This window comes from Notechis scutatus, chromosome Z (genome assembly GCF_049901735.1).
Source record: "Notechis scutatus isolate UNSWTSFEM ecotype Mainland chromosome Z, rNotScu1.2, whole genome shotgun sequence".
NCBI classification, from domain to species: Eukaryota; Metazoa; Chordata; class Lepidosauria; order Squamata; family Elapidae; genus Notechis; species Notechis scutatus.
The window spans coordinates 128723594-128750822 of NC_142025.1; the positions used below are offsets into that span (position 1 = coordinate 128723594).

The 27229-nt window shown below is 37.4% G+C and overlaps 2 protein-coding genes across 2 annotated transcripts; both read right to left on the bottom strand.

The window, feature by feature from the left end:
* Nucleotides 1-2220: 2220 nt before the first annotated feature.
* On the bottom strand, nt 2221-13270 carry LOC148129270 (vomeronasal type-2 receptor 26-like). The gene is made up of 3 exons (XM_087947258.1): nt 13061-13270; nt 3210-3336; nt 2221-3119 (listed from the first exon to the last, which is right to left on the bottom strand). Exons 1-3 carry the CDS (start codon nt 13268-13270, stop codon nt 2221-2223), a joined length of 1236 nt encoding a protein of 411 aa, XP_087803384.1.
* A 5613-nt stretch (nt 13271-18883) lies between these two features.
* On the bottom strand, nt 18884-25241 carry LOC113427785 (vomeronasal type-2 receptor 26-like). Its single transcript, XM_087947259.1, has 7 exons — nt 25196-25241; nt 24904-25087; nt 23531-23816; nt 21553-22407; nt 20370-20597; nt 19873-19999; nt 18884-19782 (listed from the first exon to the last, which is right to left on the bottom strand). The coding sequence occupies exons 1-7, from the start codon at nt 25239-25241 to the stop codon at nt 18884-18886; spliced, it is 2625 nt and encodes an 874-aa protein (XP_087803385.1).
* Nucleotides 25242-27229: the final 1988 nt, after the last annotated feature.

The following is a 27229-nucleotide window of genomic DNA, read 5'->3' on the forward strand; positions in this document are numbered from 1 at the left end:
CAGTGAACTGTATCTGGCTGCGGGCTGTAGTTTGAGGACCCCAGCTATAGATCAATACTATAGATTCCAGTCCATTTCAATTATTTTCATGCATTTTGAATAAGTGATGACTTCTGGTGTGTATCTGGATGAGTCCCTACAGTTTTCTTGGCAAACTTCTTGGGAAAGCCTTTATTTTCTTCCTAGGGATGAGATAAAGTGGTTGGACCAGGCTCCCTGAGGTGGTTTGTACCTTAGGCATGACATACTCACAGTCTCAATGGTCAAAGAATAAGTAAGATACTTTGCGTTGGCCACAGAATTGGGACTCTGAGCCTGTATTTAGAATTTAGAATGTACAGCTTTTAAAGGCACAGTTGTCTATGTATCTGCAACACTGTGCAGCACAAAACATTTAACACTTTGACTTTAAACATTTTACATGTGTCTGGAACATACAGTAGGGGAAGTCCTCAACTTATAACAGTTCATTTGGTGAAGGTTCAAAGTTACAACGGCATTGAAAAAAGTGACCTATAACCATTTTTTTACACTTATGACCATTGTAGCATGGTCACATGATCAAAATTTGGACACTTAATAACTGATTGATATGTATGATGGTCGCAGTGTCCCGGGGACATGTGATCACCTTTTATGACCTTTTGACGAGCAAAGGCAATGGAGAAGTGAGGTTCACTTAACAACCCTGTTACTAACTGTAACAACTGCAGTACTTCACTTAATAAGTGTGTCAAGAAAAGTCATGAAATGGGGCAAAACTCAACAGAATTGGGACTTATTTAGAAGCAAAAATGTTGGACTTAATTTTGGTCATAGGTCGAATACTATCCATAGTTCTTCCCCTTATGAATCAAATATCTAATGATTCCATCATAAGTTGTTTGAGCTCACAAGGAAAGATCAGAAGAATGGAGTTTCACATAAGATGATGCCAGGAAATAAATGCCAAGATATTTAAAATCCTAGATTTGCTCAGTTTGATAGTTAGGGATCTTCCAGAAATGGGAATGTTTAGCATCCTGTTTGGTTTTTATGTGGTTGCATTCCAGTGTTTCAGACTGGTAGTAGAGTGTCAATTTATGAAGGCTGTATTTGAAAACAGACAAAAAACAGTGTAGTAAAGGTACAGCAAAGTGGGGATTAGTTTACTAGCTTCAGAACAAAGGTTTTGTATGGCCTTGAATCATACTATTAATTTAAAAATTAAATAACCTTTGTTTAGCTCATTTTAAAAAATGGAAGGGGTCAGCCAGTCCTCTACTAACTGAGCTTTGGACCTACGAGATCCTAACTAGTTACAAGATACAAGATCCTAACTAGTTACAAGATTCAGTGGTCAATGAAGGAAGCAATTATTTTTTACCACTTTCAATCAAATACCAATTTCAAATTATGAAAGCAAGACACAGAGCACCTTCAGGAGGGTTAGTAAATTTGTAGGCACATGGTTCAGTGATGTAGTGGTGACCCATAGTAGAAACACATACCTGGCCTTAACCAGGCTTGTTCCATTGCTAAGATTCTTTCGAATCAGCAAACTGCATTTCCCCCAAGTGACCAAGGGACATCCAGCACCAACAAAGGCTGAAGATGCACCCACAAGACAGTGAGAGTGCTGGAGAATCAGAATGAGACAGAGAGAGAGAATGAAACAGAAATGAGAGAGAGAGAGAGAGACAGACAGACAGACAGACAGACAGACAGACAGAGGAAGAGAGAGGGAGACAGAGAAAGAGAGAGAGAGAGATAGACAAAAGAGAGATAAGAGACAGAGAGAAAGAGATGTGTGTGAGAGAGAGAGAGAGAGGGAGGGAGAAGGAGAGGGAGGGAGAGGGGAGGCAGAGAGAGAGAGAGAGAGAGAGAGGGAAAGAGAAACAGGCCTAACCTGTCACTTCTCATTTGAATCGGCCACTCAATAATTTAAGACAGCAAAATGCTTGCCATAGAAGCCATATTTGTGAGGTGGCCCACATTCAAAGGTACAAAACTTGAAACACCCAATTAAAGAAAATAAAACATACATTTATTAAAAAATAAATAAAATAAAGCATAGATCTAAAAAGAATGGTAACAATTGTTGCATCATTCAGATTTTTCAGTTTTGCCTCCCATTTTGAAGTATGGAAGCAAGTTCATTTCAACTAAGTAAAATTGTAAACTGGTCACAGACCTCAAAGTTGGAAAATTCTCCTACAAATACATATACATTTTTTAAAATTAAAACTTTCTTTTCATGAGCTGATGTTTATTGTTCAGTTCAGGTTTCATCACAATGATAAAACACTTGGGAAGAAAGATGCACACCAATAAGCCAGCACTGGAAGAGATCGTAGAGAAGATCTCCACTGCCAGCATATGTTTTCCCCTTGTGCTCAGATAGGTTGGAATAAAACACAGCCAAACACTGCAAAAGACCAACATGCTGAAGGTGATGAATTTGGCTTCATTGAAACTGTCAGGTAAATTCCTAGCTAGAAAAGCAGCAGAGAAGCTAACCAGAGCAAGAAAACCCATAAAGCCCAAAACACAGCAGAACATGACCGAATCTTCATTGCACACCAGGAAGACTTCATCAGACATTGATTGTGTGTCAACATCTGGATATGGTGGGGATATTATCAGCCACACAGCATAAATACATATTTGAACAAAGGAACAGGAAAGAACAATGTAGCTGACCATTCTTCCACCCACCCATTTCTTCAATCTGGAACCAGGTTTGGTGGCCATAAATGCTAGAACCACAACAAAGGTTTTGGCCAATACACAAGAAATTGCTATAGAAAAGATGAGGCCAAAAGCTGGTTGTCGAAGGAGACACAAAACCTTATATGGTCTCCCAATAAATAGAAAGACACAAAGGAAAGAGAGGAGAAGGGAAATTAGGAGTATATAAGTGAGATTTCGGTTGTTGGCTTTGACGATGGGAGTGTCTTTGTGTTTTATGAATACCGTGATGATCAAAGTTGTCATTATAGAAAAGCAAAGGGAAAGAACAGTCAGACTGATCCCCAAGGGTTCTTCATAGGACAAAAAAGTGACCTGTTTTGGAATGCACATATTTTGCTCAGGATTTGGATATTGATCTTCAGGACAGGGAGAGCAGTCATCCATATCTAAAAAGAACACAGTGGAATTGATACAGTTGATTACAGACAGGGTTGTACCCCAATGTCTTAATCCCATTATATTTTGAAATTTCCTACCTTTCTCCTTTGATATTTTTCCTTCTGGGCACAACCAGCAATCATAGCAGCAAAACGACTCCCCTTCTTTCTTGGCTTTGCTGTATCCTGTGTCACAAGGATCATTACACAAAGATAAAGGTAATGCCTGTCAATGAATGAAGAAGAATGTTTTTTGATTCAGAGGGGAAAGAAATGTGTGGAGTGATACTTTTAAAGTAGAATTAACATAATAAAAATGAATTGGTAAGCAAAAGTGATGTCATGATATCAGTGGTGAGATTCAATTTTTTTACTACCAGTTCTGTAGGCATGGCTTGGTGGACATGGCTTGGTGAGCATGGCAGGGGAAGGATAGTGTAAAATCTCCATTCCCACCCCACTCCAGGGGAAGGTTACTGCAAAATCCCCACTCTCTCCTCACCCCACAAACCTGCTTTCCAGCTTCGTTCTCCTGTGCAGGGCAACAAAAGAAGACCCAACCGATCAGCTGGGACTTGGGAGGCAGAGAATAGATGGGGGTGGGGCCAGTCAGAGGTAGCATTTTCTGGTTCTCCAAACTACTCAAAATTTCCACTACTGGACTTCCGGTTTGCCAGGTTTCGGTGGCGGCAGGGATTCGTGATCCAGCGCGATCCCTGTTGTGCTAGCTGTCTTAGTGCCTCCGATCCCGACGGGTCTGGAGGATAAGGCTGCCCCGTAGAGGCAGCCGAAGACAGGGGATCGGATAGGGGTTCGGGGTGTCGCAGACCCCTCCCCACCCGGCAAAACCCCTTTTCTCAAGGCGGTGGAGCGGCGGTCAGTAATGGCCGCCACAAAGAACCGGCAACTGGATAAGAATGCGCAGGAGGAAGAAGGAGAAAGTTTTGAAAGTTTTGATGTGAAAGTTCTTTGGCTACCGGGACTTTAAGATATATTTAACATCCTGAAAATCACGATTTTTTGAATGATACGTTGTTTCCAGAAGAGATTCTAAAAGCGGCGAAGGGAAGTGCTGAAAGGGAAAGTTTACTCTCCTTCCCTACAGACTTAGCAAATGGACATTGAAAAACCTGTTTTTCTAAAGAAGGTAAAATTTTAAGCTCTTTGTTACAAGTGGGAAGGGAGAGGACAAAAAAAAAACCTATATCAAGATTTTGTTGGAGGAGATGCCTTGAAGATTTTGAGACTAGAAGTTAATTGCAATAAGGCTTTAAAGTACAGACTGGGTTTTTTTCCCCTTTCTTAACTGATAATACCCCAGGAAGAGAAAGTGTAAAGGGAAGAACTTTCTGCTCTGTTTGGATGCTTGATGACTCTGGGACTTTGGGGAACTGTCTTTTAAGTTTTGAAACATCTTGGTTGTTCTAAGAAGAGGAATGGCTTTATCTATTGATGAACTAAGAAAGGAATATGGAAAAATAAAGAAAGAAAGCAAGGACTCTTTGGGAGATATCTTTCACTTTTTAGAAATGGCGCTTGCTACTTATCAGCAAATACAGCAACAAATGGAGGAGGAGGAGGAGGAGGAGGAGGAAGAAGAAGAAGAAGAAGAAGAAGAAGAAGAAGAAGAAGAAGAAGAAGAAGAAGAAGAAGAAGAAGAAGAAGAAGAAGAAGAAGAAGAAGCCATCTTTAATGAATTAAAAAATTTGACTAAGAAAGAAAAGAGAAAGAGAGGAAGGAAAATGAAGGACTTAAGACTTAAAAAAACACCCAAGAAAGAGAAAAATGAGATGCAAAATCAATACAATGCCAGAAAGCAAAAGAAAAGAGGAATACAACAGAGAGGGGAAGCTAAAAAGGTGGAGGTTAGGAGAGAGGGGGGGTAAAAAGACTAGGTGGGATAAGAAAGGAAGGGAAAAGGGGGTAAAAAGCCACAAAGGTATAAAACAAGATGGGAAAAAGAATTTTTTTTTTTTTAGGGACAAAGGGTAATGTATAATTTATATAAAAAAAAGAATCTGCAAAAGTACATAAGATAGTATTGTAGTACTTGTATTAGAAATAGAAAATTAGAATTTTATAAGAACTAATAAAATATTAAAATATCAAAATGCTTAATAATGATAGATTTTAAGATTTAATAAAATATTAAAGGGAATGTTTAAAATATAGTTTATTGGCTCTCGTGTTAATTTTATTATAAACTTATTATTGTAGTATTTGTTTTTGAAATAGATAATTGGAATATTACAAGATTTAATAAACTAAAATATTAAAATGTTTAAGATTTAATGATAGATCTTAACATTTAATATTATTGAGAATGTGTAAAATGCTTAAGATTTAATGATAGAGTTTAATTTGTTATTCTCTTAATGTTATCATAACTTTTCTTTCTTTCTCTTTTTTATTTTTTTTGGTTTAAAATGTATTATTTAAAATGTATTAAAAAATTAGAATGGTAATTATGTACTTAATTATTTTATAGATTTATTATTCTCTTTTTTTTTCTTAAAATTTAATAGGTAGAATATACTAAGCAGAATCAGATTGGGAACTAGGTATTATTCTAAATGTCAACTTAGGGGATAGAAAGGCATCATACTTCGATTAGTGATTCCAGGAGAAATCTTTTTTTTTTATATTAAAGAGAATGAGATAAATGGATAATTGGAAAAGAATGGACAAAAGATACAAGTATAATGATTTAAAGTAAGACAAAATTAATAAAATAGAATTAAGAAGAGTGAAAAGCGGGGAGAAGTTATATAGAAGATATAGAATGGTAAACAAGATAAGTAATGGTATATAAGATGAGCATGAATTTAATTGAAGTCCGTACAAAGAGAGGTAATCTGGGGCCAAGCCACTTTCTAAAAAGAAGTTTTATGTTTTTGTGTTTTGTGTGTTTATGTTTGATTAAGAATTAATAAAACCTTGAAGGAATGTCAGACAAGAATATTTGTAAACAAGTCAGATGAAAATATAAATATGATGGCTATAAAATAGATAAATATAGAAAAGAAATGTAATTGAATAAAAGTAAAGAGAAATAATGAGAAATTTGCTAAAAGATATTTATGTGTCTATAAGGAAATGGGATAAATTAGAATTATGCTGTATAAAATAATCTTTTATCTGCTGTGTAAAAATTTACAATGGAAAGAGGTTTTATGTTTGCAATGTTTAATGATGTTTTGTTTGTCTTTAAAATTAATAAAATTTGTTTCAAAAAAAAAAAATTCCACTACTGGTTCTCCAGAACTGGTCAGAACCTACTTAATACCCCCTCTGTATGACATCATTTTAATTGTATTTGTTGTGAAATTATAATTCATTAAATATCTACAATTATTGGCATTTTCTATAACCATTATTCCCTTTCTCCAAACACAATTTCTAAATATAATTTTCTCAACTACTTAATTATGAACTGACACAATATAATACACTGTATTGCAGCTTTTACATCAAAACCATGAAAACCATAGTCCATAATTTGCAGAGGTACAAAGTAAAGGATACAATATTCTCTATCAAGTATTAGAAAAGTAAACATTCTTATAGATAATTTTTTCTTTCTTCAGAACATATGTTCTTAAGTTGGTTCATAGATGATACTCTCGAACACTCATCAACATATATTTGAATGAAGACAAATTTAGATTTAAACAACTAACCTGATTAAAACCTACTGGCCACATGATGGAATCTACAGAAATATTGAAGAACTTCTTTGGTGGAGCTGTGGGATCTATCACTCCAACTTTGACCCTAAGAAAGGACTGGTTTGGGAATGTGATCCAACTGATTATATCATATCCGCCAATGAATTCTCCATTTTTATCAAAAGAGATCTTTTCACCAACACTGTTGTTGAATCTGATGCTTCTCAGAAAAGAATGAATCTGAAATACAGAGAAAGTTGAAGAGAGACAAAGAAAGACAGGAGGTAGAAATATATGTTCAAAACATAAGTATGATTCCAAAAAGTAGTAGCTATAAAATATGACACTACTGAAAAAAATTAAAATATATTAACATAGGATTGCACAATAAAATACTAACAAAAATTTATCTATGATCTGAGTTATTGCAGATAAAATCCATCAGTATAAAAGAAAGAGAATAGAAGACAAAAATGTCTTTACATTTACTATATTTATGCTACTTTTCAAAAGAGGCAATAATGATCATAAGTTATATGAGGTTACACAGGCCTGAGTATCACTTGAATTGGAGGAGATATATGTATTCAATAATGACTCACATACAAAACTGGGCTACAATATCTGACATTTCTACCCTTAGTTAACTTGCAAGGAACTACCTGTAAAATTGTCAATAAAAAGTAATACCTAAAATTAATTTGGAAAATAATTTTAGAACACAATATCCTAACTAAGAAATAACTTCTAACTTGAAGATGTTAAGCAGTTCAAATAGATGACAAAAGGACAATGCTCTTTCATTTACTGAAATATGCTCGAAGAGAGGCTGAACGTAGAGCTGCTGAAATTTAAAACTGTGTACCAAGCAAAGATTTTTCTTTGAAAAATCTTTCAGGACCAGCTCCTTGCCAAAACTATGGTCACAAGCCACTGTCATCCCCATCTTCAAAAAGGGAGACCCCAGTCTAGTTGAAAATTACAGACCAATCTCTTTACGCTGCGTCACCTGTAAAGTCATGGAATCAATTATTAACCAATCCATCATCCTCCACTTAGAAACAAACAACCTACTCTCTAATAAACAACTTGGTTTCAGGAAAAAACTGTCATGTAATCTGCAACTCTTACACTGCAGAAACATATGGACTACACAACTCGATCAGGGCAAAGCAATAGATGCAATCTACATAGACTTCTGTAAAGCCTTTGATTCAGTGTACATGACAAACTACTCCTAAAACTAAAATCTTACAGTATCTCTGGACACCTGCATAACTGGATAGAAGCATTCCTGTTAAACAGACAACAAATCGTCAAAATTGGGAGCTGTACCTGTCTACAGTGGTGTCCACCAAGGCAGTATTCTAGGACCAACTCTTTTCATACTATACATAAATGACCTCTGTGATCATATTAAGGGCAACTGCATTCTCTTCGCTGATGATGTAAAACTATTCAACACCACAGACAATACTACTACCCTCCAAAAAGACCTTGACTATGTATCAGAATGGTCAAACAAATGGCAATTTCAAATCTCAACAAAATAAATGTTCTGTCCTACATATTGGCAAAAAATAAATGAATCAGAAAATAAAATACAGGCTGAATAGTCAAGACCTTGTTGATGATCCAAACTCTGTCAAGGATCTTGGAGTACTCATTTCTAATGATCTAAGTGCTAGAGCTCACTGTAACTATATAGCCAAAAAAGTGTTAAGAGTTGTTTAACCTAATCTTACGTAGCTTTTTCTCTGGTAATATTACACTAATAACTAGAGCATACAAAACATTTGCTAGACCAATACTTGAATACAGCTCATCAGCCTGGAACCCACATTACATATCTGATATTAACACAGTTGAGAATGTCCAGAAATATTTCACAAGAAGAGTTCTACACTCCTCTACTCATTGCAGAATACCTTATGCCACCAGACTTGAAATTTTAGACCTAGACAAACTAGAACTATGCCGCCTTCAGTCCGATCTAAGTATAGTGCATAAAATTATATATTTCAATGTCCTCCCTGTCAATGAATACTTCAGCTTCAACCATAACAATACAAGAGCACATAATAGATACAAACTCAAGGTAAACCGCACCAAACTTGATTACAGGAAATACGACTTAAGCAACAGAGTGGTCAATGTCTGGAATACTCTACCTGACTCTGTGGTTTCTTCCCCAAACCCCAAAAACTTTAACCTTAGACTGTCTACTATTGACCTCACTCCTTTCCTAAGAGGTCTGTAGGGGGCATGCATAAGCACACCAACATGCCTACCATCCCTGTCCTATTGTTTCTTTTATTTATTTTTCTTATATGTATCCATGTATTCATAACTATATCTATTATCTTGTAAGCAATTGACAAAAATAAATAAAAACATAAAAAAATATAGTGGTTACTCTACAACAGGGGTGGGCAAACTTTTTGGCTCGGGGGCCACATTGACTTTTAAAATTTGACAGACGGGCCGGGTCAGCACAAGATTTTTGGGGAATCGCCCCCCCTTCCCCCCTTCTCCTCCTTCCCCTCCCCTTGAGTCTGGAGTTGCTACTGCCGGCGCGGCTCCACGTGGCTCCAGTCCCGCGTTGCCTCGGGAAGGGAAAGGCAAAAAGAGTCGCGGCGGTGCTTTGCAACGGCAGCAGCGGCACTGGAGGCTCAGGCTCAGCGGCTCCTGGTTTTGCCTTCTCCTTCCCAAGGCAACATGGGACTGGATCTGCGTGGAGCTGCGCCGGCGGCAGCAACTTCTGACAGACCCAGCCGGACACCTGAGCGGAGCCCGGGCGGAACTGCCTGTTGCTGCTGCCGGAGCACCGCCGGGTCGCCTCCTCCAAGCAGCCCGCCCGCCCGCCGTGCTTCCCCTCCGCCGCGTGGCTCGGGGCCAGGCGCGAGCACCTGCGAGTTAAAAGGAAGCCGAAAGTTGCTGGGAAGTTGCTCGGGTTTCCAGGGCTTCCAGGCTTAAACTTTGCTCAGGCAAAGTTTCAGGCGGGAAGCATCTTCCCGCCAAGGAGCGGGAAGGGTTCCACCAGTGGGCGGGCGGGCTGCTTAGAGGAGGTGAACCGGTGGTGCTCCGGGTTTCCCCTCCGCCGCGTGGCTCAGGGCCAGGCGCGAGTGCCCGCGAAGAAAAAGGAAACCGCAAGTTGCTGGGAAGTTGCTCGGGTGCTGGGAACAGGCTTTTAAAGTGCCGCCCGAGCAGGACCGCCGAGCCAGGAAATGGGGCACCAAGGCTCCACCAGCAGCGGCCTAGCTTTAAGTGGCTCCAAGCAGCCCGCCCGCCCGCCCGCCGGGCGGAACCCTTCCCGCTCCTTGGCCGGAAGACGCTCCCGCCTGCAAACTTTGCCTTTGCAAAGTTTAAGCCAGAAGCCCGGGAAAAAAGGGGAATCGGCGGGGACTCACCTTCGGAGAGGTCGCACTCGAAGGTGATTTCGAACTCCCAGCCGAGGCCTTTGCAAAGTTCTTTTTCTTTCCTACCCGAGCGCTCCGCACTGTTTTGCAGCTTTGGGGGCCACGCGGCGCAGGGCAATATACCATGCCCAGTGATTTTTTTTCAGGGGCAGGCCGGATTGGACAGACCAATGGGCCGGATGTGGCCCGCGGGCCATAGTTTGCCCACCCCTGCTCTACAAGCAGGCTTACCTGCCACCACATATGATTGTGGAAATATTTCCTTCCTTCTTTCTCTGTTGATTTTTCCCTGGATTTGGATAAATACAGAGATTGCAAAGCATGTGCCACAGCATAGACTGCATTGTAAATATTGTAACTCTGACCACTCATTAGTGTTTCAAACACAGATGTGGGAAGGCTCTCAAGCTTCTCCTGTCCGGTACAAGTTGCCTCAGATGTCTCAATTTTTGAGTTTGAAAAGAAACAACCGAATGCTTGTTCCCAAAAATCTTTCTGAAAATGATCATGTTGGTTGTTGTTTGGATTTAGATTTTGAAAAAAATCCTGGAAGTTTTGGACCTCCTTTGTGTGAACTGAAAAGGATAAAACACCATGTAGGAAATGGATGTCCAAAGTTTTATCAAATGAGTTTGAAGTATAATCTGTCTGAGTGGATGTAATGAAGATTTTTGTCTTTCTTGGAATATCTTCCACTTCTGAAAACTGGAGGCAACTTCTCAGAAATGATATGGAGCTAATTTCACCATACAAGATGATCACATTGGCTGTGCTGTTCATGAGAACTTGATATATATGTAGTCCTTTGTCCATGAAATCAGTAAAATCACTGTAAAAAACAAAGTTTGGGAACTCTGCTATGAATTCAATGCAGATGCCATTTTCAGAAAATGTGGAGAGCACGTCTTGTACAAATCTCTCTCCTTTCTCATCCCTTACCAGAAGAATTCCGATCCAGATCCATCTAAAATACAACAATAACTTCAGGAGGCCCTTATGTTGGTGCGATTCATCCGGAAACATTTGTTGGAAGAAAATTGACTGAGTCTTTTCATCCATGACTGAAGCAGAGCCAAAGGTCAGCTACAGAAATATAAACATATGCAATTCCAAAGGTTCCTCAGGAAATGGGCACATTTAGGTCTTTTGGTATCCTTATTCTTATATACTGAAACTTTATGCAGCTAGTTGTGTTTACTTAGGAATATCAACCAAGATGTCACTCTTAAGGTACCAGTAAATATCTTGGATATTATACCCTCACCGTCTATTCAGAATTACTCATTACTCCTGCAGCTTGGATGATCCTATCAAGCAAAAAATTATATCTAGGGATTTGAAATTTTTCTCCTTTCTAGAGGGAGAAAACTACAGACTTCTGGGGTGATATGGCAGAATAATAATAATGTAAATAATAATAATACAAATACAAATACTATATATATGATATATCTTCAGCATCTCTTACCTGAGGAACTTTATAGATGCACAATAAAGTTGCCATGTGAAGAGAGATGTCAGGTGCCCCAATAACTGCAGCCAAATTTTGGGGGATCCCACATTTGTAGTTAGGGATGAATTTGCCCTGAGTAAAAGGTAGCAACATTGAGGCAAAGTAAGTCCAGCCTGGACTAAAATTGCTGTTAAAAATGTGGAAGCCCAGCGTGATATTGGGTAGGATCCGAGGATTTTCATTGATCTCTTTTACAGAAAATGCTAAGGCCAGGATATGCTGGTAATTCTGAAATACTATTCTGTAAAACATTTTTTTAAAAAAATCCATTTAGAAAACTATGCTTCACATTATGACACTTGTGATTTTTCAGTACAATATTTTGCCGAATATGTTTTAGTGCAATGTACAGGTAGTTCTTGACTTAAAACCATTCATTTGGTGACCATTCAAAGTTACAACAGCACTGAAAAAAGTGACTTATGACTGATTTTCACACTTACGGCCCTTGAAGCATCCTCATGGCCATGTAATCAAAATTCAGACATTTAGCAAAGGACTCACATTTATGAGGGTTGCAGTGTTCCAAGATCATGTGATCATCTTTTGTGACCTCCTGACCAGCAAAGTCAATGGGGAAGCCAGATTCACTAACTTAGCAACTGCAGGGAGTCACTTAAGAACACTGGCAAGAAAGATCCTAAAATGGGGCAAAAGTCACTTAACAAATGTCATGTTGAGCAACCGAAACTCTGAGCTCAATTTTGGTCACAGGATGAGGACTACCTGTATTTAGTATTCTGTTCAGATTCTGAAAAAGGCAGACCAAAATATTATCACATTTATACACCTCCAGAACCTGGAATGATTTTAAAAAAAAAAATTGGTTTGCGATTGGAAGCATTATTTCTGAAGAAATTAGAAAAGCTACGCATCAAACTCCAGCTGTTAAGAATGGTTTATATGAAGAAGAAAAATGCTGAATTGTGATATGAGAAATATCAAGTGAAAAGAACATATGTGCTCCCACCAGAGGTGGTATTCAGCAGGTTCTGACCAGTTCTGGAGAACCTGTAGCGGAAATTTTGAGTAGTTCATAGAACCGGCAAATACCACCTCTGACTGGAGATTTTACAGTATCCTTCCCCTGCCACGCCCACCAAGCCACACCCACAGAGCCGGTAATAACAACTGGCTCCCACCTAAATTTTAGTGGTAGATATTCATGAATTAATCCTTATCTACCTGAATGTTTACATTTAATGCTTCTTAGGTATGATTTGTTGGAACAGAAAATTGGCCTTTTTTCAAATGTATGTCGAAGCTTATAAATACATTTGCAGCCTATTTAAGATTATTGGAAAATATTTTGAGCAATGACCAGAACTTGAACATAAATGGATCATGTACTTGCATAAGTCTATCTTGAAGTCCCTGAGAAGGATGTTGACTGAAATCAATGGGATCAGAAAATGTCAAGCACACAGAAATGATGCCAGCAATGTTAACATCTCCAGGCTGATGATAGGTATGATGAATAGGAAGAGGCTCAACAAGATCACATTGAAGACTAGGATCCTTGCACATCACTTGAAGCAATACTGTTAACAGTGACTCCATGATTGCTAAGAACTTCCATAATTGTCCTCTTTCTGTGTATAAATGGCAGCAACAAGATCCTTCTAGGAGATCATACTGGACTGACTTTTTCAGCTGTTTTTCAGACAAAAGTAGAAATGGCAACATACTGCCAAATCAACTCACAGAGGACGTTTCATGGTGAATATTAATAGTATTCTTCAGTGTGAGTTCCTCATTTTTCCAAAGTATCCCATGAGATTTGAAAGAGACAAACTGCCTAATTCCATAATGATGGTGAGACAGTCACCTGTGTAAAGATCATGCAAGGGCCTCTGGAGGGAGGGAGGCCTAAGCCAGAAGACAAAGAATGAAATGAAAAACAAGATATAAGTTTATATAAATAAGTAAATGGGTGTAGGCATTTGTATAGATCAGAGATCCTCAAACTTTTTAAACCAGGAACCAATTCATGATCCCTCAGACTATTGAGGGGTGGGGGCAGACTATAGACATTTATATGGATGGATATTATAGTGCAGAAAGTTAGTGTGCGTGTGTGTGTATGTGTGCACGCACACACACACACACCCTAGAAAAATGAAATATTTTGAGGATAATAAAAAGGTAGAATATTATATTTTCTCTAAATGAGAAATGGAGAAACATTTTTTTAGAGGCAGGAAGCAGACTCACTGTTAATACCCTGCAGCAAATATGTTGTCACCATTAAGGGAGACTGGGCCAGCCTATCTACAAAACAAAAGCCCTTCAGCTCCAGGATAATGGGATTATCCTTCAGGACATAATAGGATTAACCCACTATCATTCAGCAGAAGACACAGAACTCACTATGTTGCACAATTTCCCAAGGGTATTTCCTTCATCGCATTACCCCCAACAAACATCAACCAAACCTAGGAGCTTAGACAACCTATAGAGCCAGGTACGACAGCTACATAACCCTTACAACACCCAATAGAATACATGTTCTTGCACAGGAAAGAACTCAAGGGCAAAGCCCCAAAGAATATATTTTTAAAAAAACCCATTCTCAACTCCATGTGGCCAGCTGCCCACAACCACTTGTGGTTCTGCTTCATTATTAAACCATCTTTCCATTCAACCTCCATGTTTCCAGTGTCTTTTTCCCAAATTGGAACTGAACCAGATGGATATTTCTTCCAACAATAGATTCTATTACATTCCATTCTAATTATTATTTTTTGCATGTGAATCAGTGATGACTCCTGGTACCTATTGGGATGAGTCCCTACAGTTTTCTTGGCTAACTTGGAATTTAGAATGTACAGTTTTTAAGACACAGTTGTCTTTGTATCTGCAGAACAAAACATTAAGCACTTTGACTTTACACATTCTAAATGTTTGTGAACCACTGTAACTACATAGCCAAAAAGGCATTAAGAGTTGTTAACCTAATACTGTGTAGCTTTTTCTCCGGTAATATCACACTACTAACTAGAGCATACAAAACATTTGCTAGACCAATACTCGAATACAGCTCATCAGTCTGGAACCCACATTGCATATCTGATATTAACACAGTTGAGAACGTCCAGAAATATTTCACAAGAAGAGTTCTACACTCCTCTACTCATTGCAGAATACCTTATGCCACCAGACTTGAAATTTTAGACCTAGACAACCTAGAACTATGCCCCATTCGGTCTGATCTAAGTATAGTACATAAAATTATATATTGCAATGTCCTCCCTGTCAATGAATACTTCAGCTTCAACCATAACAATACAAGAGCACACAATAGATACAAACTCAAGGTAAACCACACCAAACTTGATTACAGGAAATATGACTTCAGCAACAGAGTGGTCAATGTCTGGAATACTGACTCTGACTCTGTGGTTTCTTCCCCAAACCCCAAAAACTTTAACCTTAGACTGTCTACTATTGACCTCACCCCTTTCCTAAGAGGTCTGTAGGGGGCATGCATAAGTGCACCAACGTGCCTACCATCCCTGTCCTATTTTTTTTCTTATATGTATCCATTTCATATATTCATAACTATGTTTATACTTATACCTGTTATCTTATAATCGCTTGACAAAATAAAATAAAATAAAAAAATAAAAAACTTACAACAGTTCATTTGGTCAATGTTCGAAGTTACTAGAGCATTGAAAAAATTGACCTAAGACTGTTTTTCACACTTATGACCATTGAAGCATACCCATGGTGCCATGGTCAAAATTCAGACACTTAGTAACTGATTGATATTTATGATGGTGCAGTCTCCTGGGGTCATGTGATCACTTTTTATGACTTTCTGACAAGCAAATCAAATACCTAATTTCCATCAAAGGCTGTTTGGGTTCACAGGTAAAGATCTGAAAGATGGAGCTTCATAGAAGATGATGATGGGAAATAAATGCCAAGATATTTAAAATCCTAGATTTGCACAGTTTGATAGTTAGGGATCTTCCAGAAATGGGAATGTTTAGCATGCTGTTTGGTTTTTATGTGGTTGCATTCTAGTGTTTCAGATTGGTGGTAGGGTATCAATTTATGAAGGCTGCATTTGAAAACAAACAAAAACCAGTGTGGTAAGGGTACAGCAAAGGTTTACTAGCCTCAGAACAAAGGACAAAAATCAGGTTTGGTAAGGCCTTGAACCATACTATTAATTTAAAAATTAAATAATCTTTTTTAACTCATTTTAAAAAAATGGGTCAACCAGTCCTCTACTAACTGAGCTTTGGACCTATTTGTAGTCTCTGCATACAAGATCTTAACTAGTTATAGGATTCAGTGGTCAATGAAGGAAGAAATTCTTTTTTACCACTTTCAATCAAATACTAATTTCAGATTATGAAAGCAACACACAGCACCTCCAGGAGGGTTAGTAAATTTGTAGGCAGGTGGTGCAGTGATGTAGTGACCCAGAGTAGAAACACCTGGCCTTAACCAGGTTTGCTCCATTGCTAAAGCAATAAAAATGATGTTTACTTTAATTACAGTAACCGTAGACTTATGACCATAATTGAATCCAAAATTTATGTTGTTAAGTGACACATATGTTAAGTGACACATATGTTAAGTGAATTTTGCCCCATTTTACGATCTTTCTTACCACAGTTGTTAAGTGAATCATTGCAATTGATGAGTGAGTAACATGGTTATGAAGTGAATCTGGCTTCTCCATTGACTTTGCTTACCAGAGGTTTGCAAAAGCTGATCACAGACCCCAGGACACAGCAACTGTCATAAATATGAGCCAGTTGCCAAGCATCTGAATTTTGATCATGTGACCATAGGTCAGAAGTGTGAAAAATAATCATATGTCCTTTTTTTCAGTGCTATTGTAATTTTGAATAGTCACGAAATGAACTGTGGTAAGTCGAGGACTACCTATATGCATAATCAGCTGATGGGATAGTTATTTCCTTGATTGGAGCTGGATTGGTTTTGTTGCTTTTGGGGGCGCTTATAATAGAATTGATTAAATTCCTTTCGGATTTGCAATGAGTTTTTAATATTAGTGAATAAAGATTATGGGAAGCCCACCCCCACCCCTCCTAGAAGAATGAAATATTTTGAGAAATATCAGGGAGGTCGAATGTTATATTTCCCTAGATGAGAAATGGGGAAACATGTTCTTTTTAAAGACAGGAAGCAGCCTCCAAGTCTTCCTGCCTCCCAAGCAGAAACTGAGGAGGCAGCTTTTAGAAATGCAGATTTGGTAATCCATTCAACATAGGATATTTTAAAATTCCCTGCAGCAAAATCTGAACAAAAACAAAAGGGTACAGCCCCTCTTCAAAATCCAAAACAGGACCAAAGCCATTAAGATACAATCGAAATTGCCCAACTCCCTTTCAGAACGCAAGCCCCTTCATTGCATCACCCCAGAGCAGTCCAAACTTCACCTGGGAGCTCAGATAAATAGTAAGCCAGAGGTTAACCAGATTAGCTCAGACAAGCACTTAGGATTTGCATTTCCTCTTTTGCCCTTAGAGCCAGCTATGACCCCTACATAACCCCTATATGACTAAAATATTAAAGGACATGCTCTTGCACAGGAACAGGAAGCTCAAATAAAGAGCCCCAAAGAAGGCATAAAAGCCACCCAGTCTCAATTCAATTTTGTCAGCTGCACCAGAACCACACTGGTGGTTCTGTTCATCATTAAACCATCTTTTCAATCAGCCTCATGTTTCCAATGTCTTTCTGCCAGCTTGGAACTGAACCACATGGATATTTCTTTCAACAAGAGTAAAACAGTAGTCCACCAATCAAGGTTTTGTTTCAGTATTTGTGGAAGGATCAAGTCCCCTCCAAGAATATCTTTTTTTATTTTTCCTTTTCTTTTATTTGCAATTTGGTGCAGGAGTAGTAGCATTTCTTATCACATTGCTTTCCTGGTTACTTTTAATTCCTAAATATCTTTTTGCTGCCTAAAGTCCCTGATTATTCATCTTTCATGTCTCCTTAATATGACTAGATGGACCCTGGGGAAAAATAGAAGAAACACGCTCAATTAAACTCACATTAAGCAAGACTTGTACAGTTTCTAAACAATGGAAGATTGATGATCTTCCACCTTGGAGCTACAAGTCATTCATTGGACATCTTGTATCTATCTTTCTCTATATAATTAATATGATCTTCTTCAATTAACAGAAGCCAGACTTGGGCCCTCTTGTTCACCAGATGTTTGAGGTTCATCGAACTGCTCTAGAACTCCTAACTTATCCAAGTCTTCCCTAGGTGCACAACTGCAAAAGGAAATGGTGGTTAGAGGCAGGCACTGTAGCCTCAATCTATTTAAATCTCATTTTGATCCATGAAAAGTTGATAGAATGAACATTCATCCAGAAAAACCAGAATGGTCTCATCAACTGGTACTTAAAGTCACTGTGTGTCTCTCATTCATTCCAGATCATGGAAATACTGTTCTGTAGAAAGAGATCATGATGCAAATTGGAAGTTAGCATCTATTGGGTCTTCTGAATTTATTTTGATTTGCAAGTATTATTTTTTGGCCAGAGATTTCACTGTTCTTTGCTACTGAGGAAAAGACAGAGGAGCAGCTGGAAAAAACTTTTGAATTTACCAATTTTTTGTTAGTGACCACTACACATAATGTACAAAGACAATTCCCAATGTCTGATTGTTTCAGAAACAATTTGTAGTCCCTCCCTATTTGACTGAAAGGCTCCTTTATATTTAATCTCCACTTCCTTTTTACACATTCTAGTGTGCACATGATTTGAGGTGACTAGAAAAGACAAATTTATAATTTACATGAAATCTATATTTGGTGGAAGGCTATTACTCACAGAAAAATAGTAACCAATAAATTAAGAAGGAACAAATCTCATTGGTTAATAAAGAGAACTAATAACTCCTCCATATAGTCTCTCTATATCCACTACTCCCATACTGAAAGATGACAATAAAACTGTCACTATTATTTACACTTTATAAGGGCCTATTTATATTTGACTTTCAGAAGGGAAAAAAAAACCTCAGAGCTATCCAAATCTCAAAGGACACAGCTTTCATTTCAACATAGAAAGCCAATCCACTGCACATTGTTTTCTGGTTTAAATGTGCAAGTGAGGAATACCTCCAACATTTACATATAAAGGATATCAGGTAAATAGACAGGTTTCTCTAAAACTTTCTTTTTATGAGCTGATGTTTATTGTTCAGTTCCGGTCTTATCACAATAATAAAACACTTGGGAAGAAAGATACACATTAATAAGCCAGCACTGGAAGAAATCATAGAAAATATCTCCACAGCCAACATATATTTTCCCCTTGTGCTTAGATAGGTTGGAATAAAACACAGCCAAACACTGCAGAAGACCAACATGCTGAAGGTGATGAATTTGGCTTCATTGAAACTGTCAGGTAAATTCCTAGCCAGAAAAGCAGCAGAGAAGCTAACCAGAGCAAGAAAACCCATAAAGCCCAAAACACAGTAGAACATGACTGAGTCTTCATTGCACTCTATGATTACTTCTTCAGACATTGACTGTGTATCAAAATCTGGATATGGTGGGGATGTTATCAGCCACACAGAACAAAAACTTATTTGAACAAAGGAGCAGGATAGAATAATGAAACTGACTATTCTCCCCCCCACCCATTTCCTTAATCTGGAACCAGGTTTGGTGGCCATGAATGCTAGAACCACAACAAAGGTTTTGGCCAATACACAAGAAATTGCTATAGAAAAGATGAGGCCAAAAGCTGATTGTCGAAGAAGACATACAATCTTATCAGGTCTTCCAATAAATAGAAACACACAAAGGAAAGAGAGGAGGAGGGAAACTAAGAGAGTATAGGTGAGATTCCTGTTGTTGGCTTTGATGATGGGAGTGTCTTTATATTTCATGAAAATTGTGATGACCAAGGTTGTCATTAAAGAAAAACAAAGTGAAAGAACCATCAAACTGATCCCCAAGGGTTCTTCAAAGGACAAAAAGGTGATGCGCTTTGGAATGCACATACTTTTGTCAGGATTTGGATATTGATCCTCTGGACATGGAGAGCAGTTATCCATGTCTGAAAAAGAACACAATAGAGAAGATAAAGTCGGTTATACACAGGGCTGCACCCAGTGGCTTAGTCCTATTACATTTGAAAAGTTCCTACCTTTCTTCTTTGATATTTTCCCTTCTGGACACAGAAGGCAACCATAGCAGCAAAATGACTCCCCTTCTTTCTTGACCTTGCTGTATCCTGCCTCACAGGGATCATTACACAAAGACAAAGGTTGTACCTATTCACAAATAAAGAATAATATTTTAAGATACAGATAGCAAAATAAGTTCTTGGAGTGATTCTGTTACTGGGGAATCAGCAGATTAAGCAATACATTGCCAACATTCCCATGTAAACCAGATGGAAAACATGACCAGATGAGCTAATTTCACATTATTGAAGAGCTACTTTATCAGAAAATATGATTTCCCCACTTTTGTGTTGCAACCTGAAAAGTGTGAAAAATTCTAAATGATAGATAGATAGAAATGTAGCTTGAAACAAAGATATATAGAAACATAGATAAATAGAAAGACGATAGACAGACAAACAGACAGACAGACAGACAGATAAATGTAGGCAGACAAATATAGATTCATACATCTAACCTGATTAAAGTCTACTGGCCATGTGATAATATCCACAGAGATGCTGAAGAATTTGTCTGGAGCAGCTATAGGATCTATTGCTCCAACTTTGATTCTAAGAAAGGACTGATTGGGGAATGTGATCCAGTTGATAATATCAAATCCACCAATGATTTTCCCATTTTTATCAAAGGAAATCCTTTCTCCAACATTGTTATTGAATGAGATACTTCTCAGAAAGGAATGAAGCTACAATATAGGGAAGGAGGGAGGTAGGGAAGAAGGATGGATGGATAGATTTTTTCTTTTTGGCTTTTATTCCAGTTTGTAGACCACAGCATCAAACAGATAATATAGCAATGTCACCAAAATAAAGGTAAAATACAATATTTCTTAAATAAAAGTAAAAGTTATAAAAATAGAAATACATAATGCAAAATTGTAAAACCAAATGTATATGAATCTACTTTCAATACTATAAGTATTTAACAGATAACTATAGACAAATGTAAAAGGAACAATTGAATTTCAAAAGGGCAAAAATAGGAACACTATAGAGGGAACCTATTTTAGGGGTGATATTGCACCTGTAACATCCATAAAGCACAGATTGTTCCACTCTTAATCATTGTCAACAAGTCACCATTTAAACACTAAGTTGAAGTGTGACAAATAGTCAATTACCTAATGATTGATTTATTCTTTGAAATTAACAGGCCTGGAAAAGGGAGAATTATAACAATTTATGTGTCTTTCTTGAGTAAGAGGATCACATTGTTATTATCAGTCCTTTTTCTCCCATTCAAGGTTTGGTTGAGAACAACCTAATCTAGAAACCTGCTGATATGAAGGTATTTTGAACAATCAAACAGATGTGGCTTACTGTTTATTTTATTTTTAATCTGTGACTGAAACTTATGGTATGTTAGATTTCTAAGAAATTGAGCATATAGTATTAATGTCAATGTAAACTCTCCATGCAAAGCATCTACAATAAAGGGCTGCTAAGCACATCAGTTATAGGTAGTGGACATTTGTAATTTTAATATGAGAATGTAAATGTTTGAATAGATTAATCCATTACTATATTTCAATTCTAGACCTAATGTTAATACCCTTGGAAAAATGGTTTGTTAGATTTTATGGACAGCTGTTGCAACTACAGATAGGGAAACATTTTGCGTTTATCTGCTTAAGATCTTACCTGCCACCACAACTTGTTATTCTGAAACTTTTCCTTTCTATCTTTTGCAATTCTTTTCCCCCTGGATTTGAATAAATACAATGATTGCAAAGCATGTGCCACAGCATAGACTGCATTGTAAATATTGTAGCTCTGGCCACCCATGTGTGTTTCAAACACAGATGTGGGAAGGGTCTCAAGCTTCTCCTGTCCAGTACATTTCTTCTCAGAGGTTTCAGTTTTTGAGTATGAGAAGAAACAATTGAATGCCTGTTCCCAGAAATCTTTCTGGAAATGATCTTGAAGATTGTTGTTTGGAATAAAGTTCTGAAGAAATTCCTGGAAGTCTTGGACATCCTTTGTATGAACTGCAAAGGATAAAGCACCATGTAGGAAATGGATGCCCCAAGATTTTTGAAAGGAATTGGAAGTATAATCTGTCTGAGCTGTTGTAACCAAGATTTTTGTCTTCTTTGGTATATCCTCTACTTCTGACAATTGGAGGTATGTTCTCAAAAGTGATATAGATTCAATTTCACCATATAAAACTATGACGTTGGCTGTGCTGTTCATGAGAACTTGATATATATGGACTCCTTCACTCACTTGATCATTAAAATCAATGTAAAAGTCTACCTTAGGGAATTTTTGTATGAAATCAAAGCAGATGCCATGCTGGGAAAATGTGGGGAGCACCTCCTGGACAAATTCCTCTCCCTTGTCATCATTCACAACAAGAACTCCAATCCAGATCCATCTAAAATATAGCAATAACTGGAGGAGACCCTTATGTTGGTGAGATTCATCTGGAAACATTTGTTGGAAGAAAGCCCCTTGAGTCTCTTTATCCATGACTGGGGCAGAGCCATAGGTCAACTAAAGGAAGCAAAAACAAAAGCAGAGTTCTATATGAACCTCTGGAAATGCATTGAATATTTCTGCAGGTTTTTGAGCTTGTATACTGAAATTGTCCAAATTGTGTTCATTTCCAAATAGCTACCCTGGTTTCAGTCTTAGCAGTTAAAAAGTATTTTGGGGTTTGGGTGTGTCCATAAGAACTATTATTGTGTGGTTGTTTTTTTTAAGGAATGGAAAAGGACTATTCTAGAAAAGGAAAGAATAGGCTCAAAGCTTAATTCAGTTCTGCAATTGGTGGATATTTAGCTAGAATAGAATAGAATAGAATAGAATAGAATAGAATAGAATAGAATAGAATAGAATAGAATAGAATAGAATAGAATAATCAGAAAAAGGAGAATTGTGTTGCTTTGGATTGAAATGAGGGCTCCTTGGTGATCTCTGAGCTTGGTTGTTTTCTTGTAGATGTTTCATTACCAAATTACACTAGCACTGATGATGTTACTTAGTTTGAGTAATGAAATGTCTGCAACAAAGCAATTATGCTCAGAGAGCACCAAGGAGCCCTCAATACTTTCAAACATACATGCTGGTTTTTGTGATTTATCATTATTCTGCTTATCCATTCAAGGAGAAATGAACATCAAATAATTCCCTTTAATATTTTCTAATTAGTTTGGATATACTATTGTCCTACCCATGAAAGACCAAACAACCTAATTTCACTAGTTTTTCAGTACCACCACCCACAAAGAACCTTTGTATTTTACTTCCTCCTTCAGTCATGAATGCATACCTTAGCTTTTACCTTTCTTTGGAGTTTGAAATTAAATTATTTTTCCCAAGCTAAATATATATATAACATTTTGTACTTTTGCTATTAACCCAAGCATTTGGCTTCTCTAATGCCGTGCCTTCATCTGTGTCCATTAATATTCACTGAATTATAACAAATAGATGCTTGTGTACCATCTGAATTCAATTTTTCAACATGAAATATCAGTCACCTTTTAAGCTTCTGTTCTGAGTATCTATCAAAAAGTTGAATGTTGTCTGAACTGTTCTTTGTCATAAAAGCAAAACATTCTAGGCTTGTTCAAGAAGTATTATAGAAGTGTTATGTAACTTCCATACAACTTACCTGTGGAACTTTATAGATAAACAGAACAGTTGCCATATAGAGACAGATGTCAGGTCCTCCAATGACTGCAGCTAAAGAGTTTGGGACCCCACACTTGTAGTTAGGGATGAATCTGCCCTGGGTGAAGAGAAGCACCATTGAGGCAAGGTAAGTCCAACTTGGACTGAAATTGCTATTATAAAGGTGGAAACCCAGAGAGACATTGAGTAGGATCTGGGTATTTTCATTGATCTCTTTGATAGCAAATGCTAAGGCAAGGATGTGCTGATAATTCTGAAAGGATACTCTGTAACAAATGTCACATAATATATTAAGAAGAGACTGGTTTGGAATATGGGATCTGCAATCTTTCAGTACAATATTTTGTTGAAGGTAATTTAATGCAATAAAATTACTCTTCTGCTAGGATTAAGGAAAATGCTCAGGAAAAAAATGTAGTGCATATATATTACTCTGTAACCTGTGTTATTTTATTTAAAAAGAGCAAAACAAGGCAAACAAGGCAATGGTTAGATGTTGGAAGCATTATTTTGTCATAAATGTACCTAGGAATTCAACCACCTAGGAATCAATATCACGTAAAGTACCAATTTATAAACCAACACCTGAAATACTGCATCCGGAGTTTGGTCACCAAATTGCAAAAAAGATATTGAGGCTTTGGAAAAAGTGCAGAGTCTAACAACTAAGGCCTTGAGACAAAAACATATGAACAATGGTTGCAGGGACTAGGTATGGCCAGTTTAGAGAAAAGAAGGACTAGGGGTGACATGATAGCAGTATTCCAGTATCTGAGGGGCTGCCACAAAGAAGAGGGGTCAATTTATTTTCCAAAGCAGCAGAACAACATGGAAACTAATCAAGGAGAGAAGCAACCTGGAATAAAGAAAAACTTCCTAACACTGAGAACAATTAACCAATTAACCATTGGGTTATCATTATAGTCAAATGAAAGTAGCTGTATTTTGTTACTAGTAAAATCAATTGAAAAATGGTAATAACTTCTCATATAGATTGCCCAGTTTTTATTGGTAATTATATTTTCATAAATTATTTTGGATTCTCATTCTATATTTAGAAATAATTTGAGATCACTAGTATTAAGGGAACTTTAGCTTTTTTTGATTGATTGATTAAATTTTTATGCTATCTCACTAAGGGACTGTGATTGTCTTACAAGTAAAACATTTTTATCCACCTCAGGTGGAAGCTGAACATTGAATAGCTTGAATATACATCAAGATATTATTTTATAAAAGGAATGGTTCAGGTCTTCTTCTTCTTTTTATTATGACTTTCAAGAAAATATTTTGAGCAAATTTGTGAATGAACAGCAAGACATGGGGCTTGGTTATTATTAAAAATGTACTTACATAAGTCCATCTTGAAGTTCCTGAGATGGATGATGGATAAAAGAAATGGAATTGGAAAATGTTGAAAATACAGAAATAATACCAGCAATGTTAATATCTCCAAGGTGTTGATATGTGTGACGAATAGGAAGTGGATCATCGAAGTCACATTGAAGGCTATGATCCTTGCACATCACCTGAGGCACTATTATTAACAATAACACCATGAATATTAACATCTTCCATGAATGCCTTCTTTCCGTGTACAAATGCCTCTGTCTGAAACAAGATCTTTGAAGTAGATCAGACTGACCTCTCTTCCTGAGATATTTTTCAGATAAAACTAGAGACTGCAACATACTATCAAAACAACTCACAAAGCATTGGGGCTCTCAGCCATGGGTTGGAATATCATGGGGACAATAAATACCATTATTCAATGTCAGTTGCTCTATTTCATGGAGTCCCATAGGATTTGGAAGAGACAAACTAGTTAATTTATTAATGATAGCGAGACAGTCACATATGTGAATATCTTCAAAACATATGAGGGCCTCCAGAGGCAGGAACGCATGAGCCACAAGAAAAAAAATAAATTCAATTCAATTGAAAAATGAACAAATATTTTTTGGGGGAAATAAAAATAAAAAAGTACAATAACATGGTTGCATATTTTTTGAAACACCCTTTGATTTTATGATAACATTCAGTCTTTTTCATAGGAGCCTATCAACACAGCATATCTTGCCTTGGGAATTTTTGCCCACTCTTAGCCAAAGCACTCCAAATCTGTCATATTATTTTTTAACTTTATTTTGTCAAGCATGTATTAGATAACATGATTATGAATACATGAAATGGATACAAATAAAAGGGAGCATTAGGACAGGGACTGTAGACACGCTGGTGCACTTATGCTCACTCCTTACAGACCTCTTAGGAATAGAGTGAGGTAGACAACAGTAGACAATCTTAGGGTTAACATTTTTGTGGTTTGGGGAAGAAACCAGAGAGTCATGTAGTATATTCCAGACATTGACCACTCTGTTGCTGAAGGCGTATTTCCTGCAATCGAATTTGGTGCGGTTTACTTTGAGTTTGTATCTATTGTGTGCTCATGTATTGTTGTGGTTGAAGCTGAAGTAATCATTGATAGGTAGGACATTGTAATGGATAATTTTATGTACTATGCTTAGGTCGGACCAAAGGCAGCATAGTTCTAAGTTGTCTAAGCCTAAAATTTGAAGGTGGGGAATTTCTTAGGTGGGGAAAATGTGTATCTGGTAAGTGATAAGGAAGAAGAACTGCCTTCTGCACTGATCTAAGAACATCTATGGCAGGGAAAGTCAGCCTAATTACTTGTGAGGAGGCAGTCTCATTTCACTTAATAAGCTGTGCCAGAAGCTGCTATTTAGCACAGCAGACAGATGGAGATAATGCTGGGAACAATGTATTCATTTCAGTGGTGGGATTCAGCCAGTTTGCACCACTTCAAGAGAACCAGTTAAATTTCTGAGCAGTTTGGTGAACTGGTTGTTGGAAGAAATCATTAGGGCAGAGAACTGGTTGTTACATTATCTGAATCCCACCACTGGTTCATTTCCTAGCTGCATGTTTCCTGGTTATTGTTGTCCCTACCTTACTTTGGATTGACATGTGCCTTGTGAACTCTCTTGTATTTGGATTTAATTTTGCCTGGAGGGTTTATCTTGTTTCGGAAACTTTTAAATTTTTTATTAGTTTATAATATAAAATACAAACATACTTTCCATCTTGCTATGAGTGCATTGCCTTCATTTATTTATAGAATAGAATAGAATAGAATAGAATAGAATAGAATAGAATAGAATAGAATAGAATAGAATAGAATAGAATAGAAATGGGAAAAGCATAGCATAGTAAATGGAAATAAAAATGGAACAGAATAGAATAGAGTAGAGTAGAGAATGGGAATAGCATAGCTTAGCATAGCAAATGGAAATAAAAATGGAACAGAACAGAACAGAACAAGATATAATAGAATTGCATAGCACAAGGAATGGAATGGAATGGAACGGAATGGAACAGAACAGAATAGAACAGAATAGAACAGAATAGAACAGAATAGAACAGAATAGAACAGAATAGAACAGAATAGAACAGAATTCTTCATTGGCCAAGTGTGATTGGAAACACAAGACCTGCAGCCTACTTTTGCCCACACGCCGTGACAGCTATTGCTCCCTGCCTTCGCAATCAGTGAAGCTTTGCAAGCAAGCTCCGGTCACCTACCTGTCACTGCTAGTCACCTCCCCCCCCCCCACTTGCCAGAGAACACATGGAGCAGCTCCATGTCAGCTCCAGCCAG